Source organism: Oncorhynchus keta, chromosome 31 (genome assembly GCF_023373465.1).
Source record: "Oncorhynchus keta strain PuntledgeMale-10-30-2019 chromosome 31, Oket_V2, whole genome shotgun sequence".
Lineage (NCBI taxonomy): Eukaryota > Metazoa > Chordata > Actinopteri > Salmoniformes > Salmonidae > Oncorhynchus > Oncorhynchus keta.
Window position 1 is genome coordinate 10,337,341 of NC_068451.1, and position 14,875 is coordinate 10,352,215.

The 14,875-nt window shown below is 42.1% G+C and overlaps 1 protein-coding gene across 2 annotated transcripts in view; it reads left to right on the forward strand.

Moving 5' to 3' along the window:
* Positions 1 to 206: 206 nt before the first annotated feature.
* Positions 207 to 14,875, forward strand: part of LOC118364385 (zinc finger protein 385D-like) — a 42,201-nt gene continuing 27,532 nt past the window's right edge. Inside the window, exons 1-2 of one of the 2 annotated variants that reach the window (XM_035745888.2) lie at positions 207 to 797; positions 6,347 to 6,492. In XM_035745888.2, coding sequence (XP_035601781.1) covers positions 776 to 797; positions 6,347 to 6,492 — 168 coding nt within the window. In that variant the 5' untranslated portion in view covers positions 207 to 775. Of the gene's footprint in view, positions 798 to 2,017; positions 2,324 to 6,346; positions 6,493 to 14,875 lie in introns of those variants that run through there. The other variant, XM_035745889.2, reaches the window with a different exon arrangement.

Genomic DNA, 14,875 nt, shown 5'->3' on the forward strand with positions numbered 1-14,875 from the left:
TGGCTGTCCCTTGTGCATGGTGCTGTTATGTGTTGTGTTGTACCTGAGGAGCCACCAGAAAGAGACGGAGAAGAGCAGTGGAGCTCACACCACCAGCACTGATATCAGCCAAGCTCCAGGAGTCAGATTACAGAGAGTGAGAGAGAGAGAGAGAGAGAGAGAGAGAGAGAGAGAGAGAGAGAGAGAGAGAGTAAGAAAACAGACAGAGGAAGAGAGAACAGAGAACAGAGGAAGATAGGTAGTTAAAGAAGGAAGTAAAGAAAGAAAGATATTAAAAGGAGAGAAAAGAGGGAAAGACAGAAAGTGTGTGAGAGAGAGAGAGAGAGAGAGAGAGAGAGAGAGAGAGAGAGGCTGTAGCTGGAAAATATAGATAGACACCTTGGAGAGGAGAGAAGCACGCAGAGGGGCCAGCGCTCAAGTAGAGTAGAGAGGAGATTGTACAGGAGGACAGGAGGAGAAAAGAGGGGAGGAGAGACCGGCAGAACCAGCAAGACGAGAGAGAGCAGTGTGTGGAGAGAAAGAGAGAGCGAGAGAGACGAAGGAGGGGGACACAGACCACTGTGAGAGGAGGGTGCCGGCTTTGCACGGTAACGGCTGCAGACACGACACACAGACAGAGAGACGGACTACAGAGCTGCACACACACACACACACACTCACACAAACACACATAAAGAGTGTGTGAGACATGCCCAGGCTGCTGCCCATGGACACACACACACACAACCTGGCAGGGCATCCGAGAGGACACACAGACCCCTATGTCTAAGGAGTCATGGAGAGCAGCATGTTTTTCGGTGAGTTTGTGTCCTGTGCATGTGTTTGTGTGGCATTAGAAGTACATACATCATCTTCAGGGATGGAGCGGATGATTTGGTTAACGTAAAAGGAAGGAAAGTGTGAAGTTCCACACTTACTAGATTTGACATGGTTGGATAAGCCCTAGGCACCGTGTCTACTCCCCCTAGCCATTATCCATCCTGCCAGACTAGATCCATGTGTGGGGTTGAAAGTCCAAGGTTTGCATTTCATCTCACATGTTTTATAGACACTCGCTGATGTGTTTATAGCGAAGGAATTCAAAGAAGGACAAAGCTAGCTCACTGTCGGCTTTGAGAGCCACTTGATATGCTGTCTAGAATAGTTTGAGAAATGAAAGAATTAGACTTCTTCCATTATATTTGTGTTTGATGAGAGGCTTAGGCAGACTTAAAGCAGGAGTGCTTTCCTTCCAAGTGCTCTTCACATCGCTGGCTTACATTCTCACGTTAGAAGAATAATTGCATTGATTCTTGCCGGAGCAAGGCTTCATAAAAGGGCACTGTCTTTTTTTGTGGGATTAAAATGATCTCAAATTACACAGCAACCTTATGGAGTGAGATGCTGACATCATAAAGGGTTCATTATACATCATGCTGATGGCAAGACTTATAATGCATTGTAACTGCATTACAATGCATTATATCTGCGGGCTTTAAGTAAAGTGTTGCAGAGAGTTTTTGTTTTGGAGCCAGGTGACATTGTGAGCAGAATGCTAATGTGTCCTTTAGGAAAGAGGTTATGATGTAGGATGTGTGTCAGGTGTGATGTATTAGCTCTCAGAGACGTGTGACTGCTGGTTGTCTGGCAGGTGTTCATCCACAAGAGTATTTTTGTTGTTGTATCTTATTCGGATCCCCATTAGCTGTCGCTGAAGCAGCAGCTACTCTTCCTGGGGTCCACACAAAACATAAAACATGACGCAATACAGAATATCAGTAGAAAAGAACAGCTCAAAGACTGAACGACACACAGAGAATAAGAAGAATAGTCCACACATTACTGACAGTTACACACATTACTGACAGTTACACACACATCCGTACATATACATATGCCGCAAAGCCTAAGTGCTGTGCATGTTGTTTTATTTCTTTGCTTGAATAATTTGATAGAAGCGAGTTCTTGGCTCTATATGATCATGGCTCTATATAATACTGTGTTTCCTTGAATTTATTCTGGATTTGGGGACTGTAAAAGAGACCCCTGGTGGCATGTCTGCTGGGGTAAGTATGTCTCTCAGAGCTATACGTAAGTTGATTCTACAGACCATTTGGAATTTTCTACGCAATAATATTTCTCACAGAAACAAGAATTGATGCAGTCAATCTCTCCTGTCCTGATATGCATACTGTTGACATGAGCCCTCTGTGTATATTGAAGGGCAAGGAGTGGGGATGTGACTGGTCTGGTGTCCTTGGTCTGTGGAGTCACCTCCCTGGTGCCAGCTCAGCCTCGTGACTCATCAGCTTTAGTCAACACACAGGCCCACCTGGAGACAGAGGTAGCCCTAGTGACGATAGGGTGGTAAAATGGAGTTTTATCACTTTTGTCAAATGAAAAAGAAATGCATTGTGAATCAAATAGTCCAAAGTATATTATGTCTGGAATTATTTGTACTTGTACTAATGCCTAATGTCATCATTGCATAATGGAGGAAAAGGGAGGAAGGAAGCTTGTTAGGTTTTGGTTGTGGAGAACGTGCGTTGCTTAAGCTTAAGCATTTGTGGATGAATATATTAATATAGTTTGCATAATGTTAGCCTATAAACACAGCTAATTTAGCCGTTGTGTCAGTGATAGAATCATTTTAGAATAAAAATCCAAGTTTGTGTTTTTGGTTGAAAAGTTTTTGAATATGCATGATATATGAATGATATAAATTCTCCTGTCACATAATACTTCTACAAATCCCTACGAATTTGATCCCTTAGAATTTCTGATGGGAAAAAAAGAAACAAAAATCAAGGGCGAGAATTCCCCATGTGCCCCCTATGCAAATAACCCTCTTCATGAACTAAATGGATGAAGAAGGCCAATGAAAAGACAGTAACTCAGCAGGAGTAATGTCTCCTAGTGTGAGCTGTAATCATAAAAGGGATTAGTGTTGAGTTGGAGGCCCAGAGCACGTATCTGGTGTATCTGGCCTGGCGGTTGGAGTTTAAGAGCACGTAAACATCTCTTTGGTTAACCTCAGATTACAGAGCACAGTGGAAGTGATTGTTGGATCAAACTCAGAGACAGCTGTGTTTATTAGAGGTTACACCGCGAAATTCATGACAACCGAGCGGGTTACGTTGGGAGTGTGGGGTTCTAGTGTTAGCCAGGCTATTCTAGTCTGAGCCCGGAGCTAAATGCTAACCGCTAGCAATGCAGCGGAGAGCTTGGTGAAATGGATACAAACATGTAGCCTAGGGGTACATTGGTGTAAATCTGTTTCTAATTGACCAATCTTCAAATGCTATGAATTAATAAGAGATTTGAATGTTTCTACATGTTTGTTGTTTTTGTAAATGGGGTGAAACCACTGTAACCTCTGCATCTTAATTACAGTGATTGATCCTGAGTGTCATTATGATCATGGAATACAATCAGACAGCCCCTAAGAACACAATGCTGTGAAACACATCTGAATAGACATCATCAGGATATGAATGTTTTTGACACGCACTTGACCTCATATTTCCCAATAATTGGATTTATATTTGCTCTGTGAAATAGTAGACCTTTGCACCGTAGATTCTATATTCCATGACAGCAGTTTTCCGGCTATGTGGGATCTCGGCCCTTTGGACAGATCTTATCGGAGAGCAGTCGGGATCAAGACCAGGAGAGGCGGAGGTGGGAGAGAGCAGTGGAAGACGATTAATTATTCACATTTAGTCTGTGTCCTTCAGACATCTTTACTCTCGCTCGACACACTGCCGCAGGGTTTTAGTCCCAGATAAAGACATTTTTAAGAGGGCCGATATGCAAGGCGCCCACACGCACAGACATGCGTGAAAAGACGTGTGACGCACAAGATGTTGACAGATACACATTAAACAAACGTAAGAGGACACGTTTGCATGTATTTACGAGCAGCACACATATCTATTTTACACGTGTTTCAAAACACACCACATGAAAGCACACTTGCAGGAGAACCCTTTGGTTCCAGGTAGAACCTATTTTGGGGTTCAATATAGGACAGTTTTCAGAGAGGGTTCTTTCTACCTGGAACCCAAAAGGATTCTCCTATGGGGACAGCTGAAGAACCCTTTTTTTCTAAGAGTGTATTATACACAGCTAGAGAGTCTCATGCCTAGAGACAGGACTTACTCAAGTCTACAAGCTCCACTCTTAATACTACAATGAGCCATGCGCCAATATAACGTTCAGGTCAGGGAGTTGAAACACTAGCCTTACATGAGGCAATGTTAAAAGATGGAATGTCTCCTTGTGTGTTTGTGCATGTTGGGAGATAAGTGTTGCTTTGTTATCCTTCGGAACGGAGGAAGTGAAAATGAACGCATGAGGTTAAAGTGTCTTCTCAGTACGCCATCCTGAAATGGGGAAATTGTTTTTTGAGTTACTGCACTCTGTTAGGGGAGACTAAATGATTGGCTAAAATATTGACTGATGTAATTTGTTTGTTTTTTGTCATTCAGTAGAGCTGAGATGCTGGACTCCTATGTGCCTCTTGTAATTTACTGTATAACAATTCCATCACAACCAGATCCATTCTTTCCTTTTTTTCTATGGACACGTTTATATTTGAAACACCACAATGGATACTGTAGCTCACTCCTCACTCCTCAACCAGAGTACAGTTCTGGTTGTTTGAATAGGCTGTTTTGACTGCACGTTGCATTTCTGGTCGGTAATCTGGCTTGTCGGCAGCGTGTTTCCAGGGTGACGTCGGGCAACATGTCAGTGGAGGATCCTGCAGGGATGATGGCTGCAGAAGGACATGCTTTGTTAGAGGAGAACTGGGACGTGTCTCCACATGACCATCGGCATTTGCTGCTTTCCAACAGATGGCAGTGCTCCTCCGAGCAGAGGGGGGAAAAAAAGACTTGTGGTTTCCCTCCCTCTCTCTCCCTCTTTCTTTTTTACAACTGTTTCTTTTTATTCAGCCTTACCATCGCCTGGGGACTTGACGTGGCAAACATAGTTTTTTATTTGTCTCAAGCCGGTGTTTTGATATGGTATCTGCGCTTTTAGTCATGCTGGCTCTGAGTTCGTCATGTTGTTAAATGTGCTGTGGTAAAAGTCATCCCTGGTTCTAATTAATGGGTATGGAATGGCTTTCTTTAGTTCCTAATGTTTTGGAAAGCTGCTTTCTAATCCCCCGGTGTTGAAGAAAGGCTCTGCTGGTTGTAATTCATGGCTTATAAAGCCCGCTCTGGCTTCTCTCATGTAGATGACAATGAACGTATTTACTTTGGTTTTTCCAGACCAGTTTGCCGTTTTGTTATTGAATCTTCTTCGTTATTGATCTGTCTGGTCTGGTGCACTCATTTCATATTTGTGACTAAGAGGATGGTTTCAGCACTAAGACATTTCTCTCTTAAAGATGCACTATGCAGAAATCGCTTCGCCCTTTCCTGGTTGCTAAAATTCAAATAGTTCGCCTAATTTCAGTTTCTCTGACAAAATAAGCAACCATAGTGTAGAGAATCATTGTACCATCTAAACAGCTGTGAAATATATTTTCCATAACCAAAAATACTGTATTTTCAGCTGTTTGAAGCTGGTGTACAAAACCCGAAAGTAGAAGACTCAAAATCAAAACTTAAGAACGGGACGCATAGAAATAGTGCACATAGAACATATCTGCCTCTTCTTAGACTTGGTTTCAATAAGAATGACAGATTTATAACTTACATTTATTTCGATGTGAATTTGGTCAGGTCACCCAAAAAGTTCCATATATTGATTGCAGCTTTAAACAGTGCTGACGATAAGGATTGAGGAAGAGTCAAATGCAACTGGATAAGGCTGACATGGCATTCCCATGATCCAATTAACATCATACTGTATTTGTCTCTGTAGGCTATGTCTGAATTGTCTCGGTTTATCTATAACTTGTTCAGACTCAGTCCAGAGGCCTTGTTTTCGTTAGAAGAGAGGTCATCAATAGTTAGAGAAGGCAGACCAATATCAGATTTGTAAAATATTTTATTTAACTAGGCAAGGCAGTTAAAAACAAATTCTTATTTACAATGACGGCCTACCCCGGGCCAATTGTGCACCACCCTATGGGCTTCCCAATCACGGCCAGATGTGATACAGCCTGGATTCAAACCAGGGACTGTAGTGATGCCTCTTGCACTGAGATGCAGTGCCTTAGACCGCTGTGCCACTCGGGAGCCTCCCAAATACAAGTGCTCTCATATTTCATCTCATTTGAATCTTACTTTTTTGGTGGTTTTGTCTATGAGACATTGTTAATTTTGCTCATAATTTCATACTCTTGTTTAACTGAGAACCACCACAGCACAGACCCTTGAACACTGCCCATTCTCTTTCTTCTCCTCTACAGGTAATGCATGTCAAAATGGCCTCCTGCCGACGCTGATACGTCCTGCTCTACCCACCATCCAGCAGTCTCTGGGCATGAAGCAGTTCCAGCTCCCGTTTCCCCTGGATACGGCCTCAGCAGTCAGCCTCTTCCCCGGCTTCGGCATGGTAAGCCCAGGGTCATGTGATAAGGATCAGCTCAGGTCATTGGGCGTTACGATCCAGGTTAGGCCTGGCTAAGGTCATAAAGTATGGTATCTGATATCGTTGGTGCAATGGTTTAGATTTAGTATGATGACATTCATGTTAGAGGGCATGTGATTTGTCTTTTGAAGTGTGAGCCTCTTTCAAACATTTGACCATACATTTCCAATCATTTCAGCTGCTGATGTAAACAATGATATAGGACAGTCATAAATGTGTGCACTAAACCAGAGCAGGCAGTCAACCAGGGTAATTTGAAAGAATATATTGGGACTCGTTAAATACATTGCATGTGAACAGACTTCACACATATCCAATGTGCACTTATTGTAGAAGTTGACTGTATTCTCTTGCACTGTTTTCTTTGTACGCAGATATAAAGTATAGGCAAATACTGCATGTGGCATCATCAGGTTTGAATTTAGCAAAATCATCACAAAATGATGACTAGTGGAAAATATGTGACAGATAAAAGTCTACGGCTTGAGCTTTTTGCCTTTGAATTACGGGGGATAGCTCAATTTAAAGTCTGCTTGAAACAGAACCAGAAATATGGAGCACAGCTGCAGGAAAACACAGGAGACAAGTGGGGACATCATCACGGAACAAGGCTAGGATAGTCCAGTTGAAAGCCAGATAGTATCAGGAATGGATTTCGTGAGAAAGTTCAAGTTTTGCCTCCATTCCTCTTCTCACCCTCTAATCTGCATTAAACAGACCTTTCAGCATATAATGAGTAATGTACTGGGAAGCCTCCAAATCACAGAAAGCTGATACTGGATTAACATGGGGTAATCACCTCTCCCATACACTCTCCATTTCTCTCTCTCACACTCTCTCTCTCTCTCACTCTTTTCATTCTCTGTGCCCTTGACGTTTAATCACTGGCAGAATTAATGTTGGGTGATTGTAAAAGCTAGCGTTGGCACGATCAACAGCGCTATAAAAGTGTTTATGCACAAGTTATTGTTCCATGTTTGGTTGTGCTGCTTACACTTGCATAACTTTTGTATTGGTTTGGTTTCAGGGACATAACAAAGTGGTGATGTCTGTTTCTTGCATGTGGGATGGAGCGCTTTTTTATGTGTGTGTCCATTTGAAATGATCCATGGTTAGTTGTGTGTGAAGACGTTTCACAGCATTGTTGTAAGTGGGATCAATTCAATGTTTTGAAGGAAAAGGCGCGACTCTAACTCACAATTGAAAACGCAACGCTTTATTGATTTAATTTGAGTTAAAATCGTGACGTTACGACCGTCAATGCCCTTCATCAGAAAGAAGGGATCAATTCAATCAAATGATTGATGAAGTGGGTCAATAACATGTGTGGTAATCATGCAATGTTTTCCAGTGTAGATAGAGAGATATTAGATGTTATTAAATGTACTATACAAGGTTTAGCTAAAGCTACTTACCATCATCAGCTATTGGAAAGGTGGCAGTTTTATCAGATATAACGTCAGTTTTGCTTATGCGCCTCTAGAGCACAATAAACATTTATGCACTCTGATTCGCAAAATGCGAAATAATCATATAGACTACGATGACGACTGCAGTTTTCCGTTAATCTACTCCGGTGTAATAAAGTGTCAGAGTTCTGGCGTGATATTCAGCAGACACGTTCCGCACCTTCTTTCGAGACGCGGGGAGTTACGTCCATGACCACACCTGCATCTGATGAGATAGATTCCAAGTCTCCTTGCAGCTCTCAGTCAATGTTGTTCTGTAATACAGTGTGTGACTCACATAAACAGGATACGTTTCCCCAGAAGGGACAGCAGGAATCTTTTCTCGATGTTTTGTTATACTCCCCCTTGGTTGCTATTCCTTCTTCCTGGGCTGTGCTACTTCTCATAGAATAGAAATGTGTCCTTGTGTAATATGACCGTGTATATATAATATATGGCATAATACACGTTTTTTGACTCATTTGCTGTATAGAAGCTGTGCAACACCCCGCTAATTTCCTTTGCAAATTCAATTCTGGGCATTGTGCTGCAGTATTTTATGTTAGAAAGAATTGGTTTGTAGAATCTCCTCTTCACATTTCCTAGAAAACATTCGGTTTATTTGTCAGGGTGAGAAAGAAAGTTTTTGTAGCCGAAGAAACAACAGAGCAGGAAGGCCGTTCACAGCTAAGGTGAAACCAACTGTGAAATCGGTGTAGAACTTTAGATTACAGCAACTGCAGTAGTGATATTGAGCTGGCCAGAGTGAAAGAACAGAAACAAACCAAATAAAAAGAGTAAGAGCTCAACACTCAGCACAGACAGGTGTTGGTTTGGGGGTGTAATGAAAGGAGTGAATGGGAAAAGTAGTTTCCAGTTAAGGGCGCTTTCTTCACCGCTGAAAATACCATTTATCTTGCCAGGGGCCTACATTTGTCTTGAAGAAACAATACAAACTCTATTTCCTCTGTAGAGTAATCAGGAATGTGAGATATTGATTCCTTCTTACCGATCTGCAGGCTGGAAAATTGCTTTGTAGTCCCGGACTGAGAATGACACATGGGTTTCAGCCCGGAGTCCCTCAAGCATCACAACCCATTTCAATCCCCCCCCCCCTCTAAAAGTCAATTATTCTATCAATACCAGTAATGGAAATGTAGGTTTCGAATGCACTTGCGTATAAGCAAGCATACGGCTTTATCTGTTTTTGCTTTGGATGATAAATGATAGTGGAGGAGCGCTGCGTGATTTGAAAAAAGAACAAAGGGCGGAGACTATTTGAGGATTTTTATTTGATTTACTCAAGTCTCGTAACAGCTAATGGATTCTGTCAATTGTACTCCCATAAGGATAGCAGCCGAAACACCAAAGAGGAGAACACAGTGGAGATAAGGACCACCCTGGTGGTGCGCCCTTGCAAATGCCACCTGATGTAAACGCGCAATACAGACTATATGGTTATTGCAATGGTTGCTATCAGTTAGCACCCGGTGCTTTTTAACCTATGCCCCTAACAGTAGCTTTATGTGGCGAGCGCTTTCTTGACGGTCTCTCCCATGATAACATTTCACTCCCCTGGGTAGCAGCCAGCAGAGCTCTCTCAGTAGGAATGCAGAGATAAACTGTGGAGCTAAAAGCCAATTCTTTATGGGGATGCTCTGTGCCACAGCTTGCCTGGCATAGTATTGTTAATACTCTTGTACTACTTTTGTAGTGCTTTCTCTCATCTCAAGATTTGCAGTGAGCCCTCTCCAAAGTAGAATATTCACAAAATTGATTTAGATAGGACAATTATGTACGTTGTAAAATGTTGTGTGAAAAAGTTGACAAGAAATCATACTGTACTGTATGTGTTACAGTGCATTCAAGGGTCTATGTAGCCCCATAGTCTATGATACACAGGTTGATTTATAGTGGCTCAACCAATGAACCCTCGAGTTCAAAGTCTTTCATAAGAAGGAAATGTGATTCTGTTGCATTATTAGTTGCTCTTCAAGTGGGCCAAGATGAATAAGAAAAGGTGACAATATATCAATCTTAAACTGTTCATTCTGTGTATTACCCAACTGCTCTTTCTCACACCCCAGGTAGAGGCATCTGTCCATTGTGGGGATGTGTGCGTGAGGTTCAGGTCTGCACGGTACCATGTTTCACTGCTAAACCTGAAACAGCTGGGGAGTCACGCAAGCAGTTTGCACCTGCAACACTGATTGTTCCCTAATGTTAAGCACACGTGCCATGTACGGTCCCCGGGAAATATTTTCGCACCGAGACCAGATTGACCCAGTGCATTTACGAGACTGACAATCTTTCAAGACTACATCATCGTTTAGATTGTTAGCCTAGAGCGGCTAGAGGGCTGAACGTGCCTATCGTAGGAGATGTTTTGTGGTCTTTTGCCACACCCTACTTCGAGCTGGGATTCTGCGAACATTTATACTTCCCTTCTGCTGTTATGTGTAAAGTTTATGATATGTATTTATGTCTTCCTCCACGGTTATCCCCCTGAGACTCTGAAACATCCTCTGATTTGTTCACAAACTACAATATCTAGAGCTCAGTAGTATTACAAACTTCCAAAGATATAATTCATTGCATTCACATAAAAAAAATGACCATATCACTTCAAGCCAGTGCCGGCCCTAACCTTTTGGGGGCCATAGGCGAGAATCTGTTGGGAGGCCCCTCCACCTCGCGGGCAAAAGTAGTTTTACAATTAGATTTAGTTTTAAAGTTCATTTCCTGCAATTCTACACATTTTGCCATGAGGCTGAGAGAAAAAATTTGCAGTTTTACAGATAATTTCCTGCAATTCCATATATTTTGCCATGGGGTGGAAAGAAATTTGTGCCGTTTTGAAACTAATTTAAATCCATGTCTTAAACATTGCTAGGTTAATATTATTTCAGTATTCCTCTATTATGATAAAAAATATATCTATCTCACATAGTTCAATAGTACACCCTTGTGGTTGAATATATGTGTACCTATTGCAGGTCCCAGGATACAACAATGAATAATGTTGAACTAACAAATACCATCAAGGGATACCTTAAAATGTACAACAACAAACACCTGTGAAAACCAACCTGGCAATATTTTAAGATTTAAATATATAAACTCTGATCTTTTTTTTTTTGGTACAGTTGTGTCATTCGTTTATTTCCACCAGATGTTTTGGAACACCCACGTGGCAGTCATAGACTGAAATACTGAATTCTGCTGTGTGGAATAGAGAGGAGGTGGGTGCTGTGTGGAAGAGGATGTGGGTGCTGTGTGGAATAGAGAGGAGGTGGGTGCTGTGTGGAATAGAGAGGAGGTGGGTGCTGTGTGGAATAGAGAGGAGGTGGGTGCTGTGTGGAATAGAGAGGATGTGGGTGCTGTGTGGAATAGAGAGGAGGTGGGTGCTGTGTGGAATAGAGAGGAGGTGGGTGCTGTGTGGAATAGAGAGGAGGTGGGTGCTGTGTGGAATAGAGAGGAGGTGGGTGCTGTGTGGAATAGAGAGGAGGTTGGTGCTGTGTGGAATAGAGAGGAGGTGGGTGCTGTGTGGAATAGAGAGGAGGTGGGTGCTGTGTGGAATAGAGAGGAGGTGGGTGCTGTGTGGAATAGAGAGGAGGTGGGTGCTGTGTGGAATAGAGAGGAGGTTGGTGCTGTGTGGAATAGAGAGGAGGTGGGTGCTGTGTGGAATAAAGAGGAGGTGGGTGCTGTGTGGAATAGAGAGGAGGTGGGTGCTGTGTGGAATAGAGAGGAGGTGGGTGCTGTGTGGATGGGAGGTTCTACCTGTCACCTGTTCTCATCAGGCAGCCAGTCTCGGGAGGGGGACTTGAAGAGGGAGACTTAAAAGTCCAGGCACTGCTGCTCTCTTTATTCTGTGTTTGCAGTGCTAGTGTATTATGTGCCCAGTGTGATGGAGCAAGAAAACTTTCTTAACAGATAATGACAACAACAGTAGCAACAGTAGGGAGGACATCAGGTGGATCCCCGTTTGGGTGTTAGGCGGAACCCCTAGGTCCTGGAGAACAGGAGCAGAGTAAAGGGAACAGGGTAGGAGACAGACATAAACAAGCAAACACAGAGGTGACATTTAATGTGATGGATGAGTGCAGTGTTATAAATGAAATAAATATAATTTTAAACAGTTTTTGAAGGTATAACCTACCTCAAGCTGGTCCCCCTCAAGCTGGTCCCCCTCCGACTCAGAGCACAGAGAATCAGACTGATACGAACTCAATGACTCTGTTGGGTGAGATACCTCCTGGGTATCGATAATTGATAGTTCTATAGTCATTTGGAGAGGTAAATTAAGGAGGTACATTTTTTATAAGCTTTCTCAAATGTCAACCAAAGCTTAACATACTTTGTCTCATGGGCTTCACCAAAGTGTAGGGCGTCAGGGCTTTCAGTGGTCGACCATCCAACCACTCTCCAACTGGAGAAGATTGTTGGCTTCCACCGAAGGTAACTCTAGGAAGACAAAGAGAAAAAATCTGCGTCAGGTTATTTTGTGTGCAAATGCAAAATAGTTATTATCTGAGATTTTTATATTCACCTTAACAGATGGTGACCCCAGCGAGGAGCGAAATTAGCAATGAGGTTTCCCAGGTCTCGTCTTCCTTTATTTTCAGTGATCTGAAAGTACATTCTACAAAAATAGCAATAGACAAATAACACTAAGTCAATCACAAATTTTAAAGACTACATTATATGCAATAATTGTATATACAGTACTATTGCATTGTTTACCTCAGTCAACAGCTGCCGCTCCCGTCCATACATCAGGCGATCGGCGAGTACTCTGTGGAGGCCTGGACGCTGCTGTTGTGTGCAAAGAGAATTACCTTCAGGTTGTCCTCCCACCATTCCTGGTACAGTCAAGGGATTTGCCCATGGCAGTCTTGAGGGTCTGGTTGGTCCATTCATCCAAAACCTGGAGAAGGGAGTAGGAAAGGGATATCTATTGATGAATGTGAGATATTGAAATATGTCTTATGTACCATAAAATGTCAATAAAAAAACAGAATATAACCAATAACATCCGTACCTTGTTTCACTCAAGATGGCCTCAGGAGAACTGTGGGTGTTGAAGATGTCCATCATCACCTTGAGGTGGCCTCGCCAGTCTCGTTCTTGATTGGTGTCATACAAAACTAAAATCTATTTTTGGTTCCAAGCACCCTTTTTAACAGGTTACAGAAGGGAATTTGGAGTAAAGCACATTCTCTCCCGTTACTGACCTGAATGAATATTGCTTCCACCCAATTTGGTGAAGTGATCGGTCGCTGTCAGACAACAGCTGTTGCCATTCCTGGATTTAGTGAAGGGTCCGATGAGGTCCACCCCTAACATTTAAAGTGTTAGAGAGGTTATTTTAGTAATACCCGTATCTGTGTCATTCAGTATGCAGATGTTCATATTTGTAAGAATACTAACACACACACACACACACACACACACACACACACACACACACACACACACACACACACACACACACACACACACACACACACACACACACACACACACACACACACACACACACACATTCTATAATTATTAAAGCAAGCAAGCATTACAAAACAACTTATCAAGGCAAAAATTGTATTGTTACACTTACTGATCGTGGTGAAACAACTTTGATGGGCTTGTCATGTCTCTGACTTCTTTAATGAGATGACATGCTATTTTCAAATTGATTACTTAACGTGTAATTGATTATGTGATTGAATTAAACCATGCAACAATTAAACCATTAATAACCTGGGGCACCACAGAAGCATTAGTTTATATAGAGTGGCTATCTCCCGAATCCACTCCTAAAGATCTGAATATATTTTATATCAATAGCAGTCCATTAGTCATTCATTTTTCTTTACCAAATATCAGTCTCATCTGAACGTCATAAAATTCTTGGTTATCTGCACAACCCCAGCCTTTGCTTATGAGTCATCCGTACACAAATTGGCTCAATTATTTATTTACGAAGTAATTAAACAAATACAGAATATACAATACATAATAACATTATACAGTAAATACCATCCCTACTGGACTAAACAAAAACAGTTTGGTTATAACACAATAGATTCAGAGAGAAGAGAAGGGGTTTTTGGAAAGAAGACTAAGGACCGTGGGTCTCTATCAGACCTGGGAAGCTATTCCCACATAAATACATATGTCACTAACGATCGCTCATTTGGAAAAGCAATGCATTGTATTTACGTGAAGCTGGCTTCGATAGTTGAGCTGGTGATGTGAGGCACTGGTTTGCCCATTCAGTGTCACCCTCGTCCTTTGAGGAATCTTCAGTTTCATCATGTGAGAGGTTCACGTGGCCTGAGAGGTTCATCTCACTCTGGAGATGCTTCCTCGTCGGTCAGTGTTCTCGTACTGGATTTGTGCATATGTTCAGCTGCAGTCTAATATATGCTTGTTTAGTATGTGCTTCTTCTTTAGGTGATCGATAGTTCAGAGTTCATACCATTTCACGTGTGGAGGAAGCTCTCTCGTTTCCTGGCCTATATAGTTGAAATTGGCCCTTTTCAACGTGGAGAACATGTCCTCCCATTATTTGGAACTGAGGGGACTTTTCGTCAAGGAGGCTTTTATTCAATAGTGGAAAATGTGTTTGTTCATCATTTCCAACCAATGTCTATTCACTTGTGTGTGGCTACTGAATTAGTTCAACTTTATATGGAAGGCCAATTCTCTCATTTTAAAGGTTAACATCACATTACATCATTTCGCTAATAGTTTCATCTTTACTCATTCATTTTATACAAGAATTAGATGCAAGCCTTGTAACTGAGGGACCTGTATAAACAGAGTTAGGGTAATGTGGCTGTATTTTCTTTCATGAGGTCACAAACATGAAACAAAATGGACCGGGTTGTAGCTGG